At 37.9% G+C, this 26,496-nt stretch overlaps 1 protein-coding gene across 4 annotated transcripts in view; it reads right to left on the reverse strand.

The window, feature by feature from the left end:
• LOC149198613 (uncharacterized) overlaps positions 1-15,624 on the reverse strand; it is a 74,606-nt gene extending 58,982 nt beyond the window's left edge. For 3 of the 4 annotated variants that reach the window (XM_089402079.1, XM_089402081.1, XM_089402080.1), the window contains exon 1: positions 15,150-15,624. In XM_089402079.1, coding sequence (XP_089258205.1) covers positions 15,150-15,510 — 361 coding nt within the window. In that variant the 5' untranslated portion in view covers positions 15,511-15,624. The remainder of the gene's footprint in view (positions 1-15,149) is intronic. The other variant, XM_089402082.1, reaches the window with a different exon arrangement.
• Positions 15,625-26,496: the final 10,872 nt, after the last annotated feature.

Below are 26,496 nucleotides of genomic sequence, written 5' to 3' on the forward strand. Positions count from 1 at the left end.
TAGAAACAATAATTCCACAATTTCTCAATTATGCAATGCAGCAATTAGCCCTAGTATAGAGAAAATCCCATTCAATGCATATGACAAAGTGAAAAAAGAATAGCATTAAATGCGTATACTTACATGTAAGAGAACATATCCAACCATCAACAATTTGACAATAAAGAAGCTCCAAGATAAGATACTCCAATCCAAAAATCAAAATTCATCCATGCTCCAATTCATCCTCCAAGAAAAAGTGTGAAATTCTCAAGAAAGAAGAATGATCCAATCCAAAGCTATGATACAAATGAATTCATGTCTCTCTTATTTATACACTCCTTGATACAAATGAATTCATGTCTCTCCTATTTATGCACTCCTTAGGAGTTCGAATAACCTAAATTTAGCTTACATTAGCCCATCAACTAAAATAATGTGCAAATAACTATCTATTGGTGACAAGCCCACCAAACTAGCTCATAAATAAAATAATAAGCCTCCCAAGAGGTCGAATAATCAATAATGCATGTCGTTGGGCTCTTTAAGAGACCTGATGATGTCCATAAGTGCCAAAATGATGAGTTGGTCTTCCAAAAGTAATGGATAAGGGGTTGGCCCCTTGTTCTCCACATAATAAACCTGTGGTGCTCCCAATGGTTGTGAGGGCACACAAGTGACCTCATGGGTCTCCAAGTAAGTCGAAGATGTATGTAGACCATATGTAAGGGCTCAGATGATGGTGTAAGTGATATCACATCAACATACAAGTCCTGGGTCATCTGCCAAGTGCATGGTACATTTGTGGAGTTAGCTGGGCAAAGGTGAACTACGTGCATCTTTCTCGTCCAATAGGTGAATCTCGAGCAATCTTTGAGCATCTTTGGGGATCCATGGAGTGTTGTCTACTATTGTGGAGGCCCATTGCTCTCAACACACACCCTACATGTGCCAATGCAACCCTTAGGAAGGTTCGAACGTCGTATAGGGAAACCAAACCCAAGATGGAGACCACCTGCAATCCTGCATAAGATCCAATGTGTCCCCTAGCCTTCTAGTACAAGTCATCAAAGAAATAGAGTAAAAGAGCTTACAAACCATGGACCACAAGTGGGGACTTCATAATGGCATGCCTTTCCATAATGGACTTTGGCATGTGCTAATGTCTCCAAGCTCCAAATGGGGTTAACCAAGTATCCTATTAGGTGGCTTCTACTTCTAAAGGGGATAATATGTCCAAGATATATCCTTAAAAAGGTGGTGGCATGTGATAGAGATGAATGGAGTAGGGAATTAAAAGGGGCAGCCCTGGGCCACATGCTGGGGTACAAGGGTAGTTACTAAGAGGGAAGCCCACACTTGGGTATATAATGTATAGGAGGAAGAAATCTGGTACATGAGGTGCTCTGGCCTATAGAACCTGTAGGAACCAGGGTGATGACCATGATGGTGGGGTAGAGCTCATGTATTGACTTTTGTCCACAAGGTAAATGTGTTTATCACGGCCACCTTTTGCATTTTGTGGTACATTTTCATGTTGAATGTGGCCAATTATGCTTTTGCTTTTCTTTTTAATTGCATCAACCTCTGAGGCATCATTCCAAGCCCGAACCAAGGTGTGGGCAAGGGGAAGGGAAGAGTTAGCCCTATGTGGACCCAGTGGAGGAATGTGGACCCAGGTGGGGGAAATGATCAATGGGTTTATAATCAGTGGAAAGGGGGGAATATATGTAGATGAAGGAGTGGGACCACACAACCAAAATCAGGGTTTCCCATGAAATATCGTCTCTAAATCACAATGGTCAGTAAAAGAGATCCCACAAGACTAGAATCCAAGTTTAATACCCAAAAGGGGTTTAGGAAACAAAAGCACAAACCCAGCTCATTCTTTCCGCCAAATCCCCCCATTAATCCATGCCCAGAAATGTCCATGATAAGTAAACTACAATACTCAACTACCAAATGACAAGGCATACATTTAGGTTCAAAAGGTCCGCCTTCAAACATACGATCATGATAGGTGAGTGAGGGACCACATGGCTGGCTCAAGTGGCGGAGAAATGGCACAATGAGTTAGTTGGTGGCTGCAAGAAGTTGTTGGCTTCCAGTTGAGGATCGTCTTGGAGAAAAAATTTCTCTTAGGGATATCACCCATAAAATGGTGGGTAACATTTGGCTCCAAGTAGGACGTGATCTCTCGAACGAGAGATCACGAGAACTCCATCAATTACAATAAATTAGAACCCCAACCCAAGTTAAAAAAATAAATTACAATTTTATTTACAAAATATACATGGGTTTTTAAATGGATTTTGAGAAAGCAATTTTTTCAATATTTTTTACTTGAAAGAATGGCTAAAACGCTTCAGAAAAATTAGTGATCACCATAGCCCAATTAAATCCACCATATAAAAACTAGAGATCCAAGCAATAGTGATTCTTGCCCAAGTTTGTGAACTTGAAGGCCAAAGATTGAAATACCTGCAAGCACTATGAATTTATCTCAAAATAATTTGTTAGATCACATGGGGAATCAAACCAACTAAGATTAGCCCAAAACTATCAATAGTAGGGTTCTATCTCCATCTAATGATAAAAACAAATCTTACCAATATTCAGCACAACATAGAGATGCCCGTAGTCAACACATACCACAAACCAATAAGAAAGAACACCTTGAATTGCACCCCAAAGTCTTTTATTATGGTAAAAAAATACTTCCCAGCGGGACAATAGTTTGCACAATGCTTCAACAGCTATTCTAGCCAGAGATCAAGATGACTAGAGAATCAAATGACTCTTTAATTTATAAATAAATCCTCCAAATGGAAAAATAAAAGCTAGTTTCTTTGATCCTTGTCAAAATAATCTTGGCCATTGATAAATACTTCAAGATCTATTAATCTTCGCCCTTGATTTCTTATTTTTGAGGAATTTTCGAATTTATCATTTAATTCCATTTTAATTAGTTCAAAATTAATTATTTAGAGCTAATTTCCTCAAAAAATGACTTTGACATAACCACCAAGGTCCAAGGGTCCAAATTTTCTTGAAAGAGACAATATTTCCTTGGTGGAGGACCTTTAAAAATGTATTATTTCAAGAGCCATGAATTTTTCCATTTGGAGAATTTATTTTCGTAGACAATTTAATTTTGACTCTAATTAATTAATTTGCTAGCTTAAGATTTAAATTTATTTTGCCAAAAGAATTAATTAATTTACACATGAGGGAATTAATTATTTTTCCAACCCTCTAATACATATGATTTTTCATTTACAAGACTCAAAGAGGGAATACAAATTCGTCTTAGACCCTCAAAACACACAACCCATCTACGACTCAATATGATCTAGTAAACCAAGTGATTTGTAATAAAATAATTTGGCCAATTAGCTTAAATTATTTCCAAACCACTTTCACATCAAACTTGACTAAGACACTAGGACTCACCTAATAATTCGACAATAAATTTCACCCTAAATTTGGGAGTTTACGCTAAAGGGGAAAACCTCTTCTGATTAGCCATGTCAAAAAACACAGGTAATCAGTGAAGTTAAAAAACCTCCTAGGATGGAATTCGTCATCAAATTATAGGCTTACCTAGGTTGTTACATAGACTCATGGTTTTACTAAGATCATTTACAATATATAACTTGAAGAATGGGATGACTATGACACATGAACGATTGATATGTGATCCGATCCTTGTTGAAAAATGTTGGTACTCCTGGTTCCCTGGAACTTTGACAATTTGAGTGCAATAGGTCCCAAGATGAGGTTATATTAAGGTTTCCAAGAAGCTGCAAGGACAAAGTTGTTGGATCAAAGTTGCAGGTCGAGTAGCAGTGGTGTCGCTGGCAGTTCAAAGTTGCAAGGAAGAAGCAGTTTTGTACAGAATCAAGAAAGGACTTGAGGAAAGGCTGACTTCGTACTGGGAGAAGGACTTGGTCTAGGGATTGGGTCTTTGTATCTCATTTGAAGCAGATTCTAAGAAGAGAAGAGTTTCTGGGTTTTTCCTTTGGAGGGTTTTTGCCCTAGCTGAAAGCCTATATTTGTGTCCTTTGTTGTTATTGTTTCTTGATATTTTTTGATGAAAAGATCTAACTAAAGAACATCAAGAAGATAACTAAGATTCACAAGCAAGTATCAAGGTTAAAGAAAATAAGTTTAATAGTTGCCACTTTACATTTTCTAACAATAAGCATGGTTGATAAATAAACTTCATCTGCATTAAAAACAAAACATTGCTAGGTTGCCTCTACATTTTAACTTTTCAGCTGATAGAAAATTTTAACAAGCATTCACACATAAAATGAGACACTTATTTTTGGTCAACTTTGACCCTAGAAAAACCCACAAGGTGAAAACTAGTGTGAAGGAGATTTTATTTTTTTCCTTTCTCAGAGAAATTTGTACAACATTAGCTACAAACTTAGAGTTACTTATCTCTCCCTGCATTGTCTCGATTTATGGGCCATTGTTTGACTTGGACTACTCAAAAATTCATGCCACTGACAGCACTTGACACCCACAAAAACAGAACCATAGTTCCAGCAACCTCTGCTTGGAAACATGTGCCACTAACAGCCTCCTTTAGCAAAAATCAGATTGTCATGCTCAGTGTTTTGCCTAGGAATGCGTGCAAGCTTCCTCTCTAAAATTTGGGCCTATTCTCCTCAATTTCAACTTGACACAGCGTTAAAAAATCATGAAATCTCCTTGAAAACAGTATTAAACTCTGCCCTCACTGTCTCAAAGTTCAAGCCTACTAAACAGCGTTCTCAGCCTCAATTTTTGTGCTAGTATCTCTACACACTAATTTTGGGAATGTGTCACTCCTTTCCAGCGTGAAATCTCGACCCTATCTTGAAGCTTGAGCTATTGTAGATCTAGTTCTCCTCAGCAAAATAGCTCTCACAGTCTTTGTCTCTCCTCAAATTTCTCTTAACCTCCTTGAAGCTCTCACAACCTCATTTCCCCTCTTCTCCAAGAATGCTCATGAAGAATGAATAACATCTCATGCCATTTTCCCTTTTTAGTTCTCATTAAGATGAGAGAACCCTAACCCTTTTGATCAAGGGTTGAGATTAGATCTCAGCCTTCTAGATCAATGGTGGAGATCTTTTCCTTCCCTAGTCACTTTATAACTTTAAGTTGTACCTTGTACCTTTTTTCACATAAAGTCACTTTAAAAACATAAAGTGACTTTAATATTATAAGGTACCATGTACTTTTTCTCATAAAGTCACTTTATAAAAATAAAGTGACTTTAATGATATAAAGTACATATTATTAGAGTACCTCATAAAGTGACTTTAATAACTCATAAAGTCACCTCACATGACTTTAATAACTCATAATGTCACTTGCAAAAAAGGTGTTCTCATGTGTTTTCCTAGGCAAAAGGCAAAAGCACTAGGAAACACTTCCTTGGTACCCTTTTTCTCAACAACGTTCGTGTATTGATTGCATACTGAGCAACAAGAACAAGAAGGAAATATCAAGATGGGTATGAGTCAAATATAAGAGGCTACCAAATAATTGATGGTACAAAGTGGTATCAACCCCATGTGTAGTGCAAGTGGCAAAAAGTTTGACTCCAAAATAAAAGGGAGAAGGGGATGGTTTGCAATCTTCCATGTGAAAAAGATGAAGAAGGTTGCATGCATACTTAGATTGGGAAACAGAAATTCCTTCCTTTGGTTTGGAATACTCAGAGGCCAAGGAAATAGTTATATGCATACATAGATTGGGAAATAGAAATTCCATCCTTTGGTTTGCAAAACTTGGAGGCCAAGGAAACAATGCAAATATCCTGAATCTATCATTTCAAACTTCTTCTTAAGGCTTGACGTCACATGGGTTAAAAATCTAGGGTCACTACGAAAGAGGATAAGGTCATCAACATAAAGAACAAGGATTATGAGATGGTTTTCAACTTTCTTGATGTAGAAAGTGTTGAAGAAAGTGACTAGTGTTGGTCTTCATAATTATATTTGATGAAAAGAAAGAAAAATAATTTTTTATCATAAAAGAAAATTATTTTGAAGCATGGGTTTCATACTCTTTTATTTATTTTCTAGGTCAATGCCTCCATTAAAGGCCTCTAGGTTTTGTCAAGAGTCAAAAGAGGTATTATCACAATTATTAGACCCTTCCTGGGCTTTTGTATCATGTAAAAGGAATTATTTTTGAGTCAAAATGTCATTTGTCACCTCCACTCCAAGTTGACACTGTCCTGATGAAGTCGGCTTGGATTAGGGCTACTCGACCCAACAAAAGCATTATAAATAAAAGTGCAACTTGACCTATTTGGCATCATCTCACTTACAAGATTGATCTACAACTTTAGGGCAAGAAAAGAAGAGCAAAGAGCAAGGAGAAGGAAGAAAGAAATTTTTGGGCATCTCTCTCCCACACGTTCGAACTTTCAAAAGTGTAAGCAGGCTGAAATTTCAGAAGTGCAGGCAAGCCGAAATTTCAAAACTGCAGGCAAGCCCGAACTTCTGAAGGTAGGGGCTGAAATTCTGTATTGAAGTTGTATTTTTCAAGCTGACACTTGAAGTCTTTGGCAGAGATCATCTACTTGAAGGAAAGGTCGACTTGGTGATTAGAGGAGGTCTTTGTCTAGGTCAAAAGGTTCTTGGATTGTCTCATTTTGATTTGAATCTACTAGTGGAAGAGTTGTACTGGGTTTTCCCATGAATAGGGGTTTTGCCTTGGTTGAATGCATATATCTTGTGTTCCTTGTTTTTGTGATCTTCATACATTCTAATTTGGTAATTGCTTGATGAAAGATAACATAATAAATAAGTAAAAGAAGCCAGCTAAGGTTTACATTGAAGGCAGCTAGAAAAATCACTAACTCATGGTCATTATCAAGATTGCATGGTCATCTAGAAACTACAGGGCCTATGATATGAGATTGAAGAATTCCAAATTGAGTACAGGAATTTGAGTTCAAGGTATAGTAATTCAAGTTCAAAGGTAAAGGAAAGGTACAAGTTCAAGAATCATGGTAATTTGAAGTTCAAACATAGAGACAAGGATAAGACAAAATAAGGACAAATACAAGAAGTTTGTTCATAATAGACAAGTCTAAAATTCTAAGAGTGTTACACAGGTCCGAAGGTATATCACTGTCACAGAGTGTAGTTAATATAAGGACCAAAAAGCGCCACCCGAAGCTACAGTGTTATGTTCATGTCATCCATTCGAAGCTACAGTTGAAGAGCCATCCGAAGTTATTGTTCATGTGTTCATCCGAAGAGATTTTTGTTCATCTGAATTTTGGTGTCACCTCAGAAGGAACGAAATAAAAGTTTATGTGCAAGTGATTAAAGGGTGACAAATCCAATATTTAAAAGACTAGTTACAATCCTAATCTCCAGCAAAGAGCCTCTTAAAGAGAGGAACCAAGACCAAGTTGTTGAAAAATGTAACTAGGTTCGGCCTTCATGAATGTATTTGAGTCATTATGTAATGTACTTGTCAAAAGAATGAAGAAGAAAAATTTTATTATTATCACAATGACTTATTAAAGCATGGCTTTCATGCTTGGGTCATCATTGTTTAGGTCAAAGTCCCCATTGAGGACTTCTAGGATTTATTCTGAGTCATTAGAGTCATTGTCCATTTAAAGAGACCCTTCTTAAGCTTTTGAATCATGTAAAAAGATTTATTATTGAGTCAAATTAGGTATTTGACACCTCCACACCAAGTCGGCCTCAAGAAGATCAAGTCGGCCTCAAACAAGGAAATTCGACCTCACCTCAAGCCTATATATACAAGGAGATCGAATTCATTTGGAGTACTCCCTCAATCACTCACAAGTTCGATATCCAGAAGAAAGAGCTAGAAAAGTGTGAAGGAGGAAGAGGAGGCTAGAAGAAGTGCGAAGTTAGATAAAGAGGAAGGAAAAGAGAAAATCGAAATTTTGGGCTATCTCTCTCTATCTAGTTTGGGTTTCTCTGGGAGATCGAATATTTTCTTGTCTGGTCAAAGTTGTTGTTGTTGCCATCTGCTGGGTCGAAGTGCTGTTACTTCAATGTCGAAATTTTGGATTGAAGTTGCTGACTTGCTGGTTGGAGGAGTGTTGTGTCTAGGTTGAAGAGTCTCAAGAAAACTATTGAAGGCAGAGATTTTGACTGCCTTTTCTCCTAGATAGGGGTTTTGCCATGGCAGAGTGCCTACATCTTGTGTCTTGTGTTTTTGTGATCTCCATGCACATATAATTTGGTAATTGCTTGATGAAAGATAGTATAACAAATAAGTAAAAGAAGCCCACATAATTCACAAGTAATTATCAAAAAAGAGAAATCTAACCCTAATTCTACTAGCATTGATTTCTCAACACAAGCAACATAAAGGCATTCTTAACAATCATTGGAAAACCTTACTACAAGCTACTATCATCATAAGGACTAGCGTCAATGTTGAAAAGGAAACCTATGCACAAGGGAAAGTCGAGCCTTCACAATATTATAATAATCAATCAGAATGAATCTCAAATATAGAGCTCGTTGAGCAAGCTTGGCATCTTTGTCTTAAGGAAAGTGTTAGAAAATTAGAAAGGCAGAAAGATTTCCTTATACTTAATAATTACTTGTGATGTTCTTAACTTCTTATTAAGTTTCTTTAGAGCTTCTTTTTTTTAGTTCATCAAGCAATTACCAAAGCAATAGCACATAAAACAATGGATATCAGATATAGGCTCACAACCAGGGCAAAACCGCTCTCTAAGGAAAAACCCAGTCAGTAATTCTTCCTTCAATAGTTTTCCAGAGATATTCCAAGACTCTATACCTTGAAACAAACTTTCCTCCACACCAAGTCAACATTCCTCTTCTCTTGCAGATGATACTACTTGATCTAGCAGCAGCAGCAGCACTTTCTTCAACCCAACAACTTCAACCTTGCTATGGAGACTTCAATTTTCACTGAAAGACTTCAATCTTCTCATAGGAACTTCGATTTTGGCCCGATATAGCTTCCTAATGCAGCAGCACCCACAACCAACAACTCCGACCTATACTTTGATCTGGCAGCAGCAACATACGACAACTGACTATGGCATCAATAAGAAAACTTTGTTCTTCCAATCCAGGGCACGAGAGAGAGATAGAAACACCAAATTTTCTTATTTCCTTCTTTCCTTCTCCTTGACCAAACTCACACTTCCTTTTCTTCCTCCCTCTATTTCGCATTTTTTCCAGCGTCAAGAGATATCGAACTAGCTTGTTTAGTGAGTGCTTCAAATGGAGTTCGAACTGCTTCATGTATAGTCCTTTAGTGAGGTTGAATAGCCCTCTTTGAGGTCGACTTGATCATCTTAAGGCCAACTTGGTGTGGAGGAAACATAATTCATATTTGACTCAATACTAAACATGTTTACATGATTCAAAAGCCCAAGAAGGGTCTCTTTAAAAGTACAATGACTTTATTAACTCAGAATAGATCCTAGAAGTCCTCAATGGGGACTTTGACCTAACACATGATGACCTAAGCATGAAACCCATGCTTTAATAAGTCATAATAATCATAATAATTATTATTTTCTTTATTCTTCTTTATTCTTTTGATAAGTACATTACAAGATGACTCAAATACATTTAATGAAGACCAAACCTAGTTACATTTTCCAACACTCCCTCTTAACTAGGGAGGTATTCATCATATACAAGTACAAGGAAGATCTCAACTATATGAACCATGAAGAACTATAGGCACGCAATGCCATGGACTAGATTCCTAGCCATGGCAATCTATCCATTGGTCTCTCAACAGTTTAGGCATCGCAATGCCATGGACTAGATTCCTGACCAAGGTAATCTATCCATAAGATGGACTCAAGCTTTCAGCCTCTCTAGGTACCATCAGGCTTACATGTTAACCATCAACCCAGGATCTAGGTGTATATCCAAAAACAGAGCTCTATAACCAACACCACCTTTCCAACTTTGGGACCTAGACATAAACATAGTGTCGGCCAAATGTCCTCCCAAGCAATGCTTCACTCACAAAGCCTCAACATTCCTTGATCCATAAAATCAAGGATAACCAATCTCTCTCAATCAAATTGATTGGTAACCAACATGCTATCAAAACCTTCGAGAGGATTCACTTGAACAAACACAACCCCAATCAATAATATACTTTCACATGTACATAATCAAATACAAACCTTTAGGGTTTTTTAGACAACAAATATTGCTCCTCAACATAGTAGGACTATCAATCGAATCTTTAACAGAAGATTCCTTAGTCATATGCTTTTCTTTCCTACTTTATATATAGCAACATATCTTTCAAAATGTATTCTCCAATCAAAACTATGTTATGCCCTCCCTCTCAACCAGGGAGCATCCCTTTATCCGGGCTCCCTCTTAACCCAAGAAGATCAACTTCTTTACTTTGACATCGGAGAACCTTTAGTGGCTTCCAACCATTTCATCAGAGTTATCATTGCCATCACTATTCACATCATGCTTATTGATGAACATCTTCACCATATTGAAGATTATGTACCTACACAACTTAGATAGCAAGCACAACCAAATCTCTAGAAGCATGAAGTTAGCCATATCAGAATTACGGAAGCACTTCAACCTTATATATATCAAATACCCAAACTTAATTTCAACATCTTGCTAGGGACTTTGTCATAAACCCTAGGCTACTTCATAACAACTTACATTATATCTAGGGTTTCAATGTTTCTTCCAAAGGTATGACATACCCTACTACAACATATAGAAAACCCTAGAAACAATTCAAATATATACAGATCTACAAAGCATCTAACAAATTTCAAAATTAACATGTTAGACTTCTCACTAGGGTTTCACACAAATCCTAGATTTCATACATGAGAATTAATCAATCAAAATCAATCACAGCTTAGTCATCAACATGACCAGCTTCCACTAGGGTTAGTTGCAAACCCTATATTTTTCAATCAAACATCAATCACAACTAAAACTCAGATAACAATCTTACACAAATCTCAAATTGTCACATATACATCAGAGATTTTTACTTCTACTAAGGTTTAATTCCAAAACTGTAGAATTTCACAAATATTATCATCCTAGAGAAACAAAACTTTGACTAGGGCTTAGTTCCAAACCCTAGGATTCATGATCATCGATAAACAGGTCAACTCATACATCTAAGACTTCATCATCAATCATAGGCATTTCATATTATGTGTTAGTCAAACCCAACTTCACAAATATCAATAAGAGTTAGACATACAACAAACTTGATTAGACTAGGGTTTGATCGAACAAACACACATTCCAAGGAAATTATTTCTAAGACATTATCATGGCCTTGCTTACACATTCCACCAAACCCTAATGAGTTAGGGTTTTGATATAAGAACATAGCAAACCCAAAATTACCAACACTTCAAAGGTTCGGATTTTAGACTTTATCATTCAACCCTAACAACTTAGGTTTTCCTGATCATACCAAAATCCCAAACATGACATCATTAATAAAACTTCAAATAGCATCACTGGAGTCATTTGTAGGCTTCTTTACTTTTCTTTTGACCAAGTCTAAAACCTTGTTCTTTTCAAGGATGAGGTCAATCCACTTCTTCCAAGACCTGTAGTTTGAGGCTCCTTCAAGTTTGTTCTCTCCTTTGATTGAGCTAGACATTGTCTTTGAATTCTTGTTTGGGTGATTAATCCTCAGGTTGAATCTATCCTTACCACACTATCTCTTGTTGTTTCCTCATTTTGGTGAAACCCTAACCTTTAGGGTTCATTGTAAAACCCTAACCTTTCGATGCTTAGGGTATGCTAATGATGAAACCATAGTCTTCTTAAGGTTTGGTTATAAAGTTCAGATCTCATAATGAAATCCTACTCTTTTGATGTTTAGAGTTTTGGTAATGTTATCGTAAAACCCTAGCCCTTTTAGGGTTGGATGAATTAGGGTTCAGAATTTATAAAAAAACCCTCATAATAGTTAAAGTAAGGTCCTAGGAATGAAACCCTAGGTGTCTGTGCTACCATATGATTTCCTAGCCTAATTAAATTTGTTGTATATCTAATTTTGGAATTTGATCTAGGGGTTTACGACAAAACCCTAGTAGAGATTGATATTCTAGGGCATGATAATGAAACCCTAGATGTAAAATGTTTTCATTGTGATTGAAGTCTTAACTTGTTTTAGTCGTTTAGTCTTGATGAAGAAATCTAGGGTTTGTAACAAAACCCTAGCTAAGATTGTTGTAAGAAGGCTAATGCATGAAGAGTATAACCTTTTTTTATTGTAAACCTAACTAGATTTAGGTTTTGAATATCTAAAGTTTAATTGTTTTGATGCTCTTATTATATGATGCTAACTTTTTATTAATAAAGTTGACTTCATGCTCTTGTACATACATATTTGTGTTTGGTTGTACTTGTTATTGAAGGTTTGCAGGTACATAGTCTTCAAGATGATGAAGATGCTTACCTCATATTTGATGATAATTTGATGATGATGTTGAGCATGATGGAAAGAGGGAGTTGTGAGAACCTCGATGACATTAAAGTTTACATTAAATTTCTATAGATGACCTTGTTGCCATGTGAAGGAATGATGAAGTTTTGGAAGGTCTAAATTCTCTGATGAATTGTTGAAACTTGACGCAAAAGGACGGGCCTGTGTGACTGGAAGAATAAGATAGTTGATGGACTTGTCCCCTAGTTACTTGGATAAAGGAAAGTGTATATCTCCCTAGTTGAGAGGGAGCTTGAAGAGAAGTGAATGACTTGATGAAAAGGCCATGAGGATGTTTGAGATCGGAGAATAGCTAAAGCACTATTGATGGTTATTCGTGATTGATAAAGTTGTGAACAAGACTTGGATGTTTTTGGAAGAAGTGTTGAGGCTGAGTTGGGTGTTGCTAAAGAAGTTAAAGAAGAAAGCTTCTGACGAAGATGTGTTTAATATGATGATGACCTAAGCAGCATCAGTATATTTGAGAAACCCTAAAGGTTTGAGCTAAACATACATAGATATATATATATATATATATATATATATATATATTGAAAATTTATTACTAATTAGGGTTGTGATTGTGCAGGATCTCTCCATAAAGAAGGTTGAATATTTTTGGAAGCATGCTTGGATTGGTGGATATATCTGATTTAGTTTATAGGGAGAGATGAAGCTTTTTGGGACAACAACACACTTGGGAGGACATTTGGATGACCTGTGATGATGTCCAGATCCCAAAGTAGGGAGGGTGGCATTGGTCTTAGAGCTTTGACCTCAGATACGCACCTATATCCCTGGGTTGGTGTTAGAGTGGAACTCTGATGGTACCTAGAGAGGTTGAACCTTGGAACACACCTTGATCCCACCCGATTAGATACCTTGGTCAAGTATCTAATTTGTCGCACTGCGTGTGTTGTGACTCTTCATAGAGCATATCTTCTTGAGATGTTCCATGTACCGATGTATATATGTAATTATGAATACCTCGTTAGTTAAGAGGGAATGTTGAAGAACGTAACTAGTGTGGGTCTTCATAATTATATTTGATGAAAAGAAAGAAAAAGAAATTTGTATTGTAAAAGAAAATTATTTTGAAGCATGGGTTTCATGCTCTTTTATTTATTTTCTAGGTCAAAGCCTCCATTGAAAGCTTCTAGGTTTTTTCAAGAGTCAAAAGAGTCATTATCACAATTATTAGACCCTTCTTGGGCTTTTGTATCATGTAAAAAGAATTATTTTTGAGTCAAAAAATGTCATTTGTCACCTCCACACCAAGTTGGCCCTGTCCTGATGAAATTGGCTTGGATTAGGGCTATTCGACCTAGCAAAAGCAATATAAATAAAAGTGCAACTCGACTTATTTGGCATCATCTCACTTACAAGTTCGATTTGCAACTTTAGGGCAAGGAAGAGAGCGAAGAGCAAGGAGAGGATGAAAGAAGTTTTTGGGCATCTCTCTCCCACACGTTCGAAATTCAAAAGTGCAGGCAAGCCAAATTTCAGAAGTGCAAGCAGGCCGAAATTTCAGAAGTGCAAGCATGCTGAAATTTTAAAAGTGCAAGCAGGTCCAAAATTTTGAAGTTGGTGATCGAAATTCTGGATTGAAGTTGTATTTGTGACGCTGACACTTAGAGACTTTGGTAGAGATCATCTACTTGAAGGAAGGCTGACTTGGTGATTGGAGGAGGTCTTTGTCTAGGTCAAAAGGGTCTTGGATTGTCTCATCTTGATTTGAATCTACTAGTGGAAGAGTTGGACTGGGTTTTCCCCTGGATAGGGGTTTTGCCTTGGCTGAGTGCCTATATCTTGTGTTCCTTGTTCTTGTGATCTTCATACATTTTAATTTGGTAATTTCTTGATGAAAGATAACATAATAAAGAAGTAAAAGAAGCCAACATAAATCACAAGTAATTATCAAGAAAAGAGGAATCAAACCCTAATACCTACATGCATTGATTTCTCAACAGAAAGTGAGGTCAAAAATTAAAATAACATATAGAGAAGTCGGTATTAAGAAGAAAACTATCCATTTTTGCTCACCAAGCTCGAGAAGCTTGTTTAAAACCATACAGAAATTTCTTAAGGCAGAAAACAAGCCTGGAGTCACTTTGAATGTAGCCAGGAGGTTGTTCCATGTAGATTTCTTCTTGTAGATCCCCATGCAAAAAAGTGGGTTTGACATTGATATGATGGACCTCCCATCCATGTGAGGGAGCAAAGGCTAGAACAAAGCAGATGGAATTCATTTTGGCAACAGGGACAAAGGTTTCATTGTAGTCAATTCCTTCAACTTGAGAGAATCAGTTCTATATACCTATTTACAAGTTTTCCTCCTTTTGGAACAGTTCTATATACCTATTTACAAGTTTTCCTCCTTTTGGAAAAGGTACAAGTTCCCAAGTATTGTTCATATTTGTGTGTTAACAGCACTATGAACTAAGCTACTAAACTTTTGCATTCAATAATATCTCACAAACATTTATTAGAATTTAGAAACAATGAGAACCAAAGCATTAGGATGACAAGATACCATAAGTCTATTTCAACAAAGAAATGTGTTAATAAAATTATGAAGGAAGTTTACATATCAAAAGCCTAGCCACCAAAACAGAAAAAGAAATGTTTAGATTGATGCATGAGAGAAGAAATGAATGAGAAAAACTTGCCTTTGCTCCCTTGATGGCCGACAAAAACAAGTCCATACTCCTCAGCCATCTTAAACGCCAGATTAATTTCATCATTGCTATATTCATGGAGCGCACTATCTGAAGTTGTTACCATTTTGGCAAATTCCAGGAAATATTTTTCAAAACCACCAGGAGCACATGAGCACAGCATGTATGCTGTTCTATTTGTATTATTTTCAAATGTATGTTGAACAAAACGAGGAATATGAAGAAATGAACCCTTAGTAGCACGAAGTTCTTGTTCTCCAATAATCCACATCAGTTCACCATCAAGCATGTAGTAAGTCTCATCTTCCTGCGTGCGAATATGTTTTGGAGCACCCCTCCCTGGAGGAACCATCACTTCATAGAGGGAATAAGAATCACCCGTTTCATTTCCTAGCGCTTTTAATGTAACCAGGATTCCAAAAAACCATAAATTGATCCCTTCACCTAGAAGCAGATTAAGGCATCACATAAGTTAAGGTGAAGTAATATCATTATTATCCAATCACTGACATATTATTAATAGAATGTGCAATTTCAGAAATATCTCTGCAAAATTGCAAATGTAAACAAATAGGATGTTTTTTTAGCAGCATAAATAGAGCAATTAAGGATGATAGCACAATTATGTTGTCATTTTAAAAACGTGTATTGTTATATTCCACCTATAACATGTGCTAATTGAAGCCATCATCCTCTCAGCATACCCCACACATAGGCATAATTTCAACCACGTGAACAACATTTCTTTGCAAACACCTCACACATTATGCCGTAACCAACAGAAACAAAAGTCGTGACATAAACATTATCAATGCTGAAAATCCCCCATTGCAGAGCTTCTTGATAAAGAATGAACTCAATTGAAAAGTGTAACATCATACGACACCTATGTCTATAAAAAGCAAAATAGTGCTCAGCAAAAGATTATATCCATATCAATTATCCATGTTGCTAAGCTTAGAAGCTGGAAATAGACAACTAAATTTAATGATCAGATGGGTTGTCAAGGTTCATGGGTGTGGGTCCAGAAATGGGTATGCCGTCTTTGAAATTCATGTTCTCGTGTGTGCAGGGGCATCTCGCATGTGTGCATATATTATCAAAGTTACAAGTATTTTGAAAAAGGAAAGACATGAGTGGCATTTTGTTCACATGATTGGCATTTCTCACGTTTCAAGATACAAGTAACTTTCATTTTCAAAGATTCCTTTTTCCTGCAGCCTGTTCCTCCCATAAATTTACCATGTACATTTCATTTCCATTGTACTGGCTTGAAAGGGCCTTATGCATTTGAAATTGGATCCAGAAAGAATTAAAGGGTTTAAAGAGATTACTCCACCCAAATGTCAGAAAGCACTTCAGCTGCATCCAGAAAAAATTAAAGGGAGTAAAGAGATTACTCCACCCAAACGTCAGAAATCACTTCAGTCCTCCACCAGCAAGATCAATTTCATCAGAAGATTCATCCCCAATTTTGCCAAAATGACCAAACCATTGAACAAATTATTAAGGAAGTCAATTATAAATGGGATGCAAGCAGCAGGGCAGCATTCGAAGACATCAAAGAAGCCATCGTAAAGTCTCCAATTTCATAAGCCCTGATTATTCTAAGATTTTTATTGTTTTCTCTTTTGCTTTTAATGATACCATTGCAAGTATACTTCTTCAATATAGTTAAAGAGGGTGAAGAGCAACCAATCACCTTTATGAGAAAGATACCTAGAGATGCACAATTGAAGCATGCAATCATGGAAAAGCAAGCCTATGCCTTAGGCAAATCACTCAAGCACTTCAAAACATATGTTGGCTACAACAAAGTGATTTGTTATGTTCCACATACTGCAGTAAGGACATATTGTCTCAACAGGATTTCCTGGGGACCAGAGGCACAGAGGCAAGTTGGTAGCAAAAATACAGGAGTGGGACATTGAAATCAAGCCAACCAAGCTCATCAAAGGGAAAGGTCTGGCTCAATTAATGGTAGAAGGAAATGAAGAGTCCCTTGGTTTAAAAGAAGAATCATGTGCTTTAGTCTGTGCAATAAGCAAAGAATTGGAAAGGATTGGAAAGGCATGATTAGTATAGAGACATCATTAGCAATTATGTAGAAAGAACAATAACATTAATATTGCAGCGGAACATAAAGGAACAACAGAAGAAAAGCATGCACAAAGGGGACACTGGGATTTAGGTCAGAGACTAGGGCGAAACCCTACAAGAGGGAAAACCCATCCAAATTCTTTTTCTATTAGATATTCATCAATAGTTCAACTGAGATACAAAGTACAATGAAAATGAAATACAATAATCACATCAAGCCTCCTAGGGCCAACCTAGTTCAGTTCACAACTCCGTTTGTGAACTGAACAATCTGACCATTGTCTAGTGTCTTCATTACTGTCATCGTGAATCATATAATCATAAGAGTAGGAAGACTGATGTAGAGCATATGCTTCACTGTCACCTTACACCATAGGTCATACATCAAGTATCATCATAATATCTGTCATATGAACTAGGGTTATTGTCAAATCTTAGAGTGCCATCAAGAGTATTGTAATCACTGTCATACCAGATGTCATGCCATATTAAATGATCACTGTGAAACTATCAATAGGATTATTCTCATACTTCATTATAGTCACGGACTGTTCATACATCTAGGTTAGATGCTACAAGACACAGTTACATATCCAGATCATATCAGCTTACTGCCAACTCAGCGATATCACAGATATATATTCATAGAGTCATTAATAACAAGTAGAACCTCATTTAGTCAACAATGCTATGCCGAAGGGTATACCATGCTACAGAGAACCAACTTACTGCAATGTTGAACCACAGAACATCTCATGCCACAGAGTATGACTTTCAAACTTACTGCAATGTCGATCCACAAAGTATAACATCTCATGCCACAGAGTATGACTTTCAAACTTACTGCAATGTCGATCCACAAAGTATGATTTGCCAATTCACTGTAATGTAGTGCGATGCTACAGGATAGTGTAATGTCTCTGGAATTGATAGCAAGCCATAATTTACATATACAGGCCACTGCATTATGAATGTGAGTTACAGACGTCACCAATGTTGCAGGAACCCCCCCCCCCGGATCTAACCCCCGAAGCGCGGTCTGTACGGATGCGTCCAGGAAGCACCTCCCTGGAACGCATTTCGGACTGATAATGACGCTTCCTGGAAATTCCGAAAGCGTCCCTCCGAAACACGTTTCGTACGGCGCTTCGAAGGCCGAATTGTACGGTTCTTGTACCATTCCGTACACGCTTCGGAAAAGTGCGCCGTGCGGCTTTTCTAAAATCAGTTTTTTTTTTTTTTTTTTTTGGTGAGTTTGCTTGTTAGGCATGGGTCCACCTTGGGTTAGGGTGAGGAATGAAGGCAAAAAAAATATAAATATAGCAGATGCTCCATCATGGATGAAAATGAAAAATAAAGGAGAATGTCACTTTTACTTAAATTTTTAACATTACCATGAAATGACTCATGATGTTTGAGAGTGGTTCCAACCTCATTGGACTTCATATGGAGAAAATAGAATTTCATATCCTATTCAAAATTCAGTAGACCAGTTTTTAGGAATTCAGAATCAATGGGATTGTGGCATTTCATTGGATTATATCAAGTATGAAGGTATGCGATTAGCATTTAATCAAGAGCACCAAGCCCTATATGTACCCTAGTGTTGGTGGTGTTAATTGTTGAACTCCTTTGTCACGCCCTTAGCAAAAAATTACCTTTCAATCAAGTCAAAATAATCGATCAAGCATGTTAAACTTTTTCTACCATATTTTAAGTCTTGGATTAGGTAGTTTGATCAAAATTGGGCAATGTTGACTAATATCCCTAGACAATCGAGGTAAAGACAAAGGCTAGAAAAGAAGAGAAGAATCTAGATTCTAGATGGTTGATGCATCTAAATGGTTGATGCTCGAATAATTAATCATTAATGTACAATGGATGTTATATCTATCTTGATTTATGCAAAAATATGCATGTTTTCATGTCTTCTACAACTAATTTGGTATTTGGGATGTTTGTTTTGAGTATAAATGCAAAAAAAAAAAAATATATATATATATATATATATATATACAGCAGACGCTTCGCTTCCTAGATTTTTGGAAAATGACGCTTCCGCGTCCCCACTTCCAAAAAACGTCCCCGTTTCGTCCCCGCTTCGTGCAACGTTAGACGTCACCCAACGAATGATTAGGGAATGCGAGATACAAACAGAATCGAGTCATTGTGAGCAAGCTTCAACAGAACCGAGCCTCTTATTTATGTGAAAGCATCAACAAAACTGAACCACTATTAATGTGTGATCATCAACAAGACATTGCAAGCCACGAGCCATAGTATAAATGTAGTCAACAGAAGTGTGGTGCTACAAAGCATAGTCAACAAAGAAACAATGTCGCTGGAAAAAACCACGAGCCATAGTATATATGATGTCTCTTGAGATAATATTAAAACCATTTTAATTGTAGAGCAACTGTGATCGTAGAGCCACTATAATCGTAGAGCCATTGTGATCATGGAGCCATTGTAATCGTAGATGAGAACCAATGTAGTATGTAAAGTGGGCCCCTCAGAGAAATGTGCATCACACAGAGTTAAGTGTGCAACTGAATAAAGTGAACCATAGAAGAGTACGTGAGCCACAACAGAATTCATTCAACAAACCCACGAACCATTTCAGAATTTAGTCAATGAGTCAATACGATTCATTTTATTCAAAGAGATATATGAGTGAATCTTCAAGGCTTGATAATTTATACAATTTGATGGGTTCCCCTTTTGTGGGGCAGACTTTGAATTTGGAGGGAGAATTTAAATTTCCCTTTTAAATATATTTTATTTAATGAATAATTTCCACATTAATAATAATTAGAAAAGTGCTCAATATATTAATATTTCTTTTTTATCCATTTGATTTCTTCTTTTGACCTATATAAATTCTCTTAAAGGTAGATCGGGCTTTCCTTGGGGTAGCTGGGTTTCCCTTTGGGAAATTTATCTCGGAGCTGCCCAAACTTCAATGCTCCCTCTCAGCTAGGGAGAAATTTCCATCTACATCTTAAATTTCATCTCGGATGTACAAGTCTCAATTTAAGCAAGCATTTGGACTCATCTAATAGAAGAAGAATTCACATCCAACAGCAGGGAAGATCGATCCTCCAAACCCTACTAGTCTCCAGGTCAAGTCCCGTGATCTTCATATCAACTACATCAATAAGACACCCATCTCATCTCATCTTGTCTCAACTTATCTATCCTTTGAAAATTAGCAAAACAATGATGTCTCTATCTAAAGAAGAAGAATCATCATAGGGAAGCTTCCGGCTACCACCCTATATCCAATCGACAATAGGTAGGATACAACTTACCATGGAAGGTAACGATCACAACTATCCTATCATCAAGACAATAGGCAAGATACTACTTACCATAGACGATAAGGATCACAACTACCCAATTGTATGTTAATCATCCCAACTTGACCCTCAAGGGTCAATGGTAGAACACCTGCATCCTTTCACTTGGGCAGGATAGCCCAACTTACTAGTGGTAAGAATCACATACACCCAAGTCTTCTCAACCATTGGCCAGATGGAAAGGATAATCCCAACAAGCCCATCTTGTGGGTAGGATGCCAACTACGGTATACTATGTCAATGGTAGGGGAAGATAGCCCAACTTGTCATAAATGGCAAGGATCACGTACACCCTACAATGATAATAAGCAGGATAGCCCAACTTGCCATGGAAGGCAAGGATCGCACATCCTATTGTCCAGAGATCCCTCAACCCCAGGACCTCTCTGGCTCAATTCCTCACCCTGGGAACTCAAACAAGGGGGAAGAGCATAGCTTAGTGTTCTCAATCAGCCATGACCCCTTCCTCTCATCAGTGCCTTCACTAGGCTTATGGTTGCTAGTCCTGGCCATAGTGCATGACACCTAGAGAATATCGTGTCAACCACAAGTTTACACGCTGCAACACAAGGATCCAATTGTCTGCCTACTCATCAATCAAAATTTGATGAAGTCTCATCACTCATTTCTGCACCATACCCTGGATATAGTGATATCTGATCTCAAAGTGCTTGGACCTGTCAAGGAACATAGGATTCTTTGCATGTCAAATCCCACAATATGTCATAGTATATCATAGTTGTGCCCAACATATGCTCAAACAACTCTTCAAAGAGTTTTCTCAACCATACTGTCTCGCAACCAGTCATGCTAGCAACAATGCACACTGTCTCTCAAAGCAACAAATTTCTATGCCAGGAAATCATCCAGGAAACCAGGGCAGACCAAAGGCAGCAGTTGGATGTGCTCTTCCAGTTAACAACATTCTCAGCATCAGTGTATCCATAAAGTCTCAAGTATTTGGCAGTGTGTCTCAGTTCATGAATGACTACATTGTCTAGGTATCCCAATACCAACTTTGCAACATTCCAATATACATATCCAGGCTCTATATGGCTCAAAGAACATACTGCAAATCAAAAATCCATCTAGTTGTTGGCTCATCGTGGAAATCCATCAAAATTGTATTTGAAGAGGAGGCTCTCTCAACTACTTAGTGTAAATCATCATGCCAAGTCTTTGACATCATACTTCCCTTAACAAGGAAGTCCTCATTATCTCTTTGTTACACTTCTAATCTCAAGAAGTGGATCATCTTGGTTTCAAGATTCAACTTCCTCTGGCACTGAATGCTGAGATAATCTTGATCCTATTAGTAGATAAAATCAAATATCAAGGACATCCCTCAATCATGAACAGAGATCAGAGGTTGCATCAAATGTCCATTATTTCAAGCATGCCAAGCCCAAGGGAACTGCTAGAGTCCATATGAAGTGTTGTCGTTCTGTATTTTTGAGGTTGAGGGAGTAAACACATTGGACAGCATCAAAACCACTTTGGAAGCTGGGATCCAGCCCTGCCAGCTTCAAAGAGGGATCTCTCTGTTTAATTTAGCTTTGTTTTTATATGAATTTTAGGCTAGTTATGACAGTACTTGTTTGTTTTGTTTGAAAGGTTTGGTTGATTTAAGTGTAATAATTCCATTGGGCTATGAAGTCTATAAACTAAACTGGATTTTGCATCAATTTTTGGAGGAGTTCTCAGAAGGCAAGCTAGGATGCACTAAATGGATCTTTTCAGAATTTAAATGAATGGTGGAAAAGCAAAAGTGAAAGGTTCAGTAGAGACCAAATAGAAATTAAGAATACTTTGACCTAATGTTGCACGAAGCGGGAGCGAAGCGGGAGCGAAGCGGAAGCGCGGAAGCGGAAGCGGAAGCGCGGAAGCGTCATTTTCCAAAATCTAGGAAGCGAAGCGTCCGCGGAAGCGTCTGCTATATATATATTTTTTTTTATATTTTTTTGCATTTATACTCAAAACAAACATCCCAAATACCAAATTAATTGTAGAAGACATGAAAACATGCATATTTTGCATAAATCAAGATAGATATGGCATCCATGATTCCATTGTAGTTACTAGTATGTACAACACTCATCTATATTCTAGCTATTACAAACATACATCAAATTTTTAAGCATATTATAAACATAAAACATAAGCATATTATAAAACATAAAACATAGAGCATATTATGATTTATCTAGCAAGTGAGCAACTGTCAACATTTGTCATGTCCAAAATTCAAATAATAATGTTTACAAAATATGTCACTTGGTCACCGCCAAGCCAAAAAGGTTCAAAATTCAAATTCACAAGTCTACAAGTCTAATGAGTAATCTATGACAAAAAGTAGTAGATTGTGAATATATCTACTAATCTCTCCTCCTTCCACCACGAATAGAATGTGGTGGCGGGCCTCCACGTGGTGGCAATGAAGAAGATGGTGCCTCTGGAAGTCGTGGCACTGAAACTGATGAAGAAGAACGCCTGCTGTTGGTGTTGAACCATGGAACCTAGGAACCAAGGGACCAGATGGGGGTGGGGTGTGGCATATCAACACGGTCATCATCATCCTAGAATCGCTCACCTTAACCTCACCCTAACCCACCCTAACCTCACCCTAACCCACCCCCTTAAGCTTGAGTTAACATAACTTTAAAAAAAAAATTCGTTTTTCTCCCTTGGGTGCGCCCCTTTCCGCCGAAGCGTACGGAAGCGTGCGTGAAGCGCACGCTTCCTGCTCCGAAGCGCCACGCTTCGGCGGCCCGAAGCGCCGTACGAAGCGCGCTTCGGAGCCGGCGCTTCGGAAATTCCAGGAAGCGCAAAAAAATTTACGAATCGCGCTTCCGAATTTCCGAAGCGCGCTTCGGAGGGCGCTTCGTACTGCGCTTCCGTACGGGGCGCGCTTCGGAGCTTCGGAGCGGGGGGGGGGGGGCGCTTCGTGCAACACTGCAGTTTGACCTGACTTCAGTGGAAAACATTAAAATTAACAACAGCCAAAATAGGGCGCTCTAGATTAATTCAATGGAAAACATTAAAATTAACGAATCCTATGTATCACAGTTTCTATTGATTAATTTAGATTCATAATAAAAAAGAAAAGAAAGCACAACATTTAAACAAATAAAGACAAGAAACACATCACCATTTAACACACCACATGAATCCTGTGAAAGGTCCCTGTATTATTGATGCTCCAGTACTTCAAAATTACAATATGTAGCATAAATTACATTCAGAAATCAACCCTTAATACTTCAAACAGTGAAGTATTTATAATAAAAATTACAATAATGTTTTACAAAATCATTGTCAAACTGACAGTGTATTATTAGCCTAATTACAAACTAATATCATCTAATCTTGGCAAAAGAATAGGCCACGTAGGCTATTGAGGAAAGCGGTGGCCCTATTTGGGTGGTTTCAGTTGCTGAGTCATCCAAAACAGAATGTGATGCTGAACTGAATCTTGCGCTGGAAAAATCTTTTACTGCTCTTGAGTTATTCCTTAGTCCAGTAAATCAAGTAACTCTTCCCATCTCTTTTCATCTGGCACTGTTAACTTTGTCACCCTGCGGTAGATTTCATCTACCTCTGTATATTTAGCAAAAGTTGGTTTCACGATAAAAATATGTTTTACCTCATTCTGCACATGGAAGTCGTTTGACATGGTCTCCAGAAATGCCTTTGCTATCATACTCCCTTTGATTCCACTGAACTTAATGCTGCTTTTGGCTACCTCTTTCATCTTCAGGATATAGTCCTCCTAAGTGATCAGCTTGTCATTGATGACATAGATATTGGGCAATCCCTTCTGCATTAAGGCTTCAATCCTGTTTGTAAATCTGTTCACCTGCAACTCCAAGGTTTCACACCTTTCCTCCAACTGGTCAATCAGATTTCTCTTAGTCAAGACTTTCTTGACTTCCAGAATGGTGGCAGTTCTGTCACTGACTCCCACTTCCTCCAACTCATATCTGGACTTTGAATTTAAGAACCTGATAATATTGGCAACTTTTGTTGGCATTTCTCCCAGTTTTTCCCTTCCTTGCACAATGGTCTCAGTGGCCTTCTCTATTTCTGTTCAAATATAATTTGGATAGAAGGCCAAATCTCATTCATTGAGTCAACTATGTTCACCCAAATTGTTTCCTTGGCTTGGGCCAAGGTCTGACCAATTGAAGTGTCTCTCTCTACCTGGCGCAGCTTTTCCAAAAGTCTCTGAGATTTGTCCAATTCAGCAATCTGAGCAGCTTCAGCTTTGGCCTTCTAGACTTCCAAAGCTTTGAGTTGGACCTACAAGGTCTCAATTTCCTTTGACTGCAATGACATGTTTTGCAGTGTTTGTGTTACTTGTTCAGCACTAGGTGTCTGAGTTGAAGTGGTAGGTGCAGTAGTTGCTCTTGTTGATGGCAGTTGAGAAAGAGGTACATCATCCAAGGGAACAATAGCCATCTTCAAGCTGTCTTCCTTCTCCTTTATCAGCTTTTCCAACTCTGCTTCCATCTGCCTGATCTGTATGTTTTGGTCAATAATCAGTTTCATCATGTTTGCTTTCTGAGCTTCCCCTTCTTCAATGTCCTTGGTCATTGGATCTTCTGTAGCTGGCAGCTTTAGTTGTTTCCTCAATGTTGTAATGTCCAAGTTCCTTTTCCTAATAATCTCCTCAACAGCATTGACATCTTTAGGGTCATACCCTATTTTGATCACCAAGTCTTCCAAAGACTTGATCCTGTTATCTTTGGCCAAGGAGGAGACCTTCTCCATCTTTAACTGTGACTATACATTTGCAAAAGAAACTTGCAATTTGGATAAGGACATGGCAATATTAGTCAGAGTGGAGGATATCATCTCACCAGTTTGTTTGTGCATCTCCATTTGATCAATGGGATGTATGTCCTTTGTACTGAACTCAAAGGTGGTGCTCTTGTAGTTAGTTGTTGATTTGGGCTGTGAAGTCTGGGCCTCAAGAAAGGCCATCTGCATTCTACCATGCTCAGTATCAAACACTGACAGAAGTCTACTTTGTGAGCTGGAAGTCTGCTTCCAGAATTGGTTGTAAGTGTTGTTCTTCAAGATTTCATTCTAAGCTTTATTTCTTTGTACCTATCAAACATTGTCTTCTCTTTTTCTGTTTGGACAGTGTGTGATTCTAACTTAGTCTCCTTATGACCCTGTGAAGATGAAGGTTCAGAAGGAGATGTAGTGAACTTGGTGGTTGTCGGTGGTGAATCTGTGATGATGATAGCTTCATGTTCTTCAATCTCTTTGTCTACTTCTAGTTTGTGAGTCACCTTGGGCCTCTTTCTGTAATTGAATCTAAATTCTTTGGCTTCACTCTCGGTTGTAGATGATGACCCTTCCTCCCTCCGCCTTTTGCTAGATTTTTCTTGAGGAACAGGAGTCTACAAACTGGAAGTGGACACAATCTGCGCTTCAGCTTCCTACAGGTATTTTCTACCCATTCCAACTGATTGGCATATTGTTCTATGTCTGGCCTAGAAGTATAAATGTAGGGAGTGCTCTTATTGTCCACTCTGAGTTTTGAGATGATGCTACATGGGTCATAAGACCATGTGAAGCTCAAGTTGAACTTCATTTCCTTCAGTATCTTATCTGCCTCCTCACTTGTTCTTGTGTTGCACACAAATGGGCCCACCTGTGTTTAATTCTGAATTGTGCCTTCTTCTTGGCCACTACAAAGTGTATATCATCTGAGTTCAACATCTGCCTGATATACTCCAATGCAAAGATCCTCATTGGGAGGTACTTGGGGAGTTTATAAGGGGCCAATTCACATCCATAGACTCTAATCTCTGTGTAGTTTTGGTACAGGTACCAATCTCCGGTCTTTGCTTGGTCTAATAGATGCAGTA

Source organism: Pinus tabuliformis, chromosome 2_1 (assembly GCF_031772625.1).
Source record: "Pinus tabuliformis cultivar Carrire ecotype Pingquan chromosome 2_1, CPIR1, whole genome shotgun sequence".
Taxonomy (NCBI): Eukaryota; Viridiplantae; Streptophyta; class Pinopsida; order Pinales; family Pinaceae; genus Pinus; species Pinus tabuliformis.